This window comes from Mus caroli, chromosome 19 (genome assembly GCF_900094665.2).
Source record: "Mus caroli chromosome 19, CAROLI_EIJ_v1.1, whole genome shotgun sequence".
NCBI lineage: Eukaryota > Metazoa > Chordata > Mammalia > Rodentia > Muridae > Mus > Mus caroli.
This window is the reverse complement of record NC_034588.1, coordinates 1,693,734-1,697,667: the sequence shown is the minus strand read 5'-3', so window position 1 is coordinate 1,697,667 and position 3,934 is coordinate 1,693,734. Positions and strand designations below refer to the sequence as shown.

The 3,934-nt window shown below is 53.1% G+C and overlaps 1 protein-coding gene across 2 annotated transcripts in view; it reads left to right on the top strand.

The window, feature by feature from the left end:
- Nucleotides 1-530: 530 nt before the first annotated feature.
- Nucleotides 531-3,934, top strand: part of Peli3 (pellino E3 ubiquitin protein ligase family member 3) — a 12,131-nt gene continuing 8,727 nt past the window's right edge. The window contains exons 1-2 of one of the 2 annotated variants that reach the window (XM_021152000.1): nt 531-685; nt 1,712-1,861. In XM_021152000.1, the coding sequence (XP_021007659.1) occupies nt 1,713-1,861 (149 nt within the window). In that variant the 5' untranslated portion in view covers nt 531-685; nt 1,712. The remainder of the gene's footprint in view (nt 686-1,711; nt 1,862-3,934) is intronic. The other variant, XM_029472875.1, reaches the window with a different exon arrangement.

The window sequence follows — 3,934 nt, the reverse complement described above, 5'->3', positions numbered from 1 at the left end:
CAACCGCAGTGGCTTTCCTCAGCCTCTACGGGTGACGCACCTTCCTCCGCCTCTTCTAGTAGTTTCCTTCCCTCTGTTTGTTCTGGGCTTCTCTGTAATTCCGAGGTTTCCCCAAAAGGGAGGCGGGGTCTTGGAGCAGGAGGTGGGCAGTCGCCAGTCTTAGGCTGGGAAAAGGAGCCTCTAGATTACTGTGTGAAAGGAGGCTCCGGTCTCGGGGAGAACCCAGAAGACCCCAGAATGAGGGTGAGGTGTCCGGAGCCTGGAATAAGAGAGGGGTCTTGTAGACCAAGGGGAGTCCCTCAACCAGCCAGAAAAGGATTGGGATCCCTCAGTGGGAATCGCGAGCGGAACTTCTTTGGTTCCGGGGGCGGGACTCAGAAAGGGGCTACGGTTCCCGAAAACCTCTTTGGCTTTACAGACTACAGCCAGGCTAAGCCGCAGGAGGCGGAGCCTCGGGGTAAGGCGGGGCCTCTAGAGGCGGAGCCTGGGCGTGGCGTGGGGCAAGGGGTGGGGCGTGGAGGTTTGTGTGCACATCCCTCCCTCCTCCGGCCCCCGGGTGTCCCCGTGACGAGGCTGCACCGAGCAGCCGCGGGCCGGGCCCATCCCGCCGCAGCAGTCCTGGGGCGCAGTAGAGGTGAGGCGGGTGGGGGCCAGCAGCGCACAGAGAGCCCCAGAACGCCGCCAGGTGAGGCTGGCGAGGTGGGGGGCGGGGGGCTGTGTTGGGCGTGCGTTGGGGGCGTGTTTGAGTATCTTAGGGTGGCGGGGTTAAGGGAGCGGGTCTGACGGCTGGCGCCTGTGGCTGTTAGCGCGTCTCTGCCGCAGGAGTTCTTGGGTATGCTGTGCCAGTCTAGGCACTGCCCACGGGACTGACAGCGTGCGCGCGCGTATTTGTGAGGGGCCGCCTGGTGTGTATCTGCGTATGCTGTCATTGTGCCCTTCCCGAGCTCGGGGTGCAGGCCTGCCTCTGCGCAGACCTTCCAACGTTGGGGCTGTTAAGTAGGCAGCCTGCGGGCGACTGACTCTGCTGCAAGGGGTGCCCGACTGGGGAGCGCCGCCCCCACAGGCCTCCAGAGACCTAAGCGGCCTGAGGACCGCAGACAGACACCTGAGGGAGGGAGGGATCTGGAGGCCTGCCCGCATTGCCAGGCTAAGATAGGGAGACTGAGTCAGGTGGGTGGTAAGACAAAGGCAAACAGATAGAGGAAGGATAGAAGTAGGGAGCGGAGTGGGGAGAGAACAGGCAGAAAAGGACGTGCTGGGAGGACAGAGAGTCATTGAGAACAGACAGACTGACAGAGGCCTAGACCTGCTGCAAAAAGGGCAATAAGATTAGAATGAAGACATACACCCAAGAACCTGACAGAGGGGTTAACTGAGGTCTTGGGGTTAAGAGCTTAAGCCAGGAATTAAGTCTGAGTCTAGAGGTACGGTCTCTTAAGTCCTGGCTGCCCCTCTGCCAAACACATTCCATCCAAAGTTGGTCTATTGCTCTAACCAACCAACCACTCTGACTCTGATTTGCCATTTCTTTCTTGGTCTTGTCTCACCAGTCTCCCTCCTTGGTATCCCAGCAACCTCACCATTTGAGGGAAAGGAAGTAGTTATAATAACAAGTGTTGACGGACCATTCTTGCCTTGCGTCAGGCCAGAGCCTGAGAGGAGCTGGGGTGGGAAGTTGCAAAGTTCTTTTCTCTTCTCCCACTCTGCTCAGAATGGTGCTGGAAGGAACCCCTGACGTGGGCTCCCCCCGAACCTCAGACCTCCAGCACCCGGGGAACAAGGGCTCTTGCATCCTCTCTCCTGGTGAAGAAGCGCTGGCAGGCGAGGAACCCATCAAGTATGGTGAACTCATCGTTCTGGGGTGAGCCTCCCTAGTCCAGGAGTGATGGGCTTGGGTAACTGTCCCCTCAGGTCAGCCAAGATAACAGTGTGCACCGGCCGCTCTCCCCAGGACTCTCTGCTTCTTGCCACTTTCCCAGAAGAAGAGCAAAAGTGATCAAACCCATTTCTGTTGTTTTGTTTTGTAGACAGGGTTTCTCTATGCACATAGCCTTGGCCTGGAACTTGATCAGTAGACCAGGGTAGCCTTGAATTCGGAGATCCACCTGCCTCTGCCTCCCAAGTACTGGGATTAGATGTGTACACCACAACCAGCAGCCGGAGGCAATTCTTGAAACTGCTCACCACAGCTTGTAATCAGCTAAGAAAAAGAATAGCAAAAAAAAAGAGTCTGTAAAGCACCTACTGTGTGTAAGTGTGGGATAAAAAATTCTGATTCTGCACAAAGCTGCTTGGTTCCAATTCTACTTCAGCAAGTTGTCAAACTTTCCTGTGCCTCTGTTGTGTCCTTTTTTTTTTTTTTTTTTTTTTTTTTTGAGACAGGGTTTCTCTGTATAGCCCTGGCTGTCCTGGAACTCACTTTGTAGACCAGGCTGGCTTCGAACTCAGAAATCTGCCTGCCTCTGCCTCCCGAGTGCTGNGATTAAAGGCATGCACCACCACGACCGGCTTGTGTCCTCATTTTGAAGACAAGGTTGATCCTAGCCTCCCAAAGCTTACCTGAGAGAAAGAACGGTGGAAGAGATTTTTGTAAAGTACATAGACTGTCACTCAGCACATACCAGACATCTGGGAGGCAGGTAGTACCAAGTGGTGGACATTACTTCATTTCAATCCTCACAAAGATGCTGCGAGGAAGGAGGTGAGGTAAATGAGGCTCAGAGAGGGGAAGTGACTGGTCTAAGAGCACACAGCTCATAAGTGGGAGGGTTGGGATTTGAACCCAGATCTTCTTAATTGTAGGTCTAGCACACTATCACTAAGCTGCAGCTCCTCCTCATGTCACAGACGAGAAAGTGGAGGTTATTACAGAGAAATCGACGGGACTTGCTCTGGTCTTTGCCTGCCTGGATACCTGCATCTTCCATGAAACCCTTCCCCCAGACACAGATGTGTCTCCCTCTGCTGATCCGCTGTCAGATCATGGTGAAGATTAACTATGTAACTTTGGCTGTCGCTTGGTCACTTTTATGTGCCACCTTGCCTTTTTTCAAATACCCACAATAGCCGACTCATATCAAGACCTTGCTATAAGAATAGCAAACTCTGTCAAGCATTTTAAAGCACTTTATCTTGTTTAGTTCTCAAAATCAATATCCTGAGTAGGTTCTGCCAGATGAGTCCCATTTCATAGAGGCTGTGTGATGAGTTGAAGAGTGGGTGTGTGCCAGGCTCCTGTGAGCCCTCAGCCGCATTCTGGCCTGTCTTCCTCTAGGCTCGCCGCTGCTGGTATGTGGGAAGTGCTCACAAGGGTAAATGAGATGTTCCTCATGGAGGAGCGTATATCTGAAAAGCAGCTGCTTCACGTCCTGACAGAGGGAAGGGCTGTATTTCTATCTGGGTGAAGGCAGCTCTCTGTCATAAGAGGAGGAGGGAAGCCACACTGTACACAGTGCTAATAGGGAACACATGGAAATCACAGAGTCTGGCGTAGTGCACACACCTGTCATCCCAGCACTCACGAGGGAGCAACCATGGTTGCCTGAAACCTTGTCCCCAAAATCAACAAAAAGAAGAGAGAGGGAATAAAGGAGAGAGATGAGAGAAAAGAAAAAAGGAGATGTAGAGAGGAACCCCACACCTCGAGAGGCAGAATCTCATGATGGGTCTAGAGAATATGGATTTAAACAAACTAACCAGGAAATTCTAATTGGTCCTATATTGGGCATCTTCTTTTCTCCCTCTTTGAGACAGGGTCTCACAGAGCTCAGGCTGGCTTCCATCACTCTCCCTGTGTAGCTGAAGAGAACCTTGAGCTCCTGATCTTTATTCCTCCCAAGTTACAGGCATGAGCCAGCAGACTGCAGTATGCGGTGCTGGGATTACAGGCATGAGCCAGCAGACTGCAGTATGCGGTGCTGGGATTACAGGCATG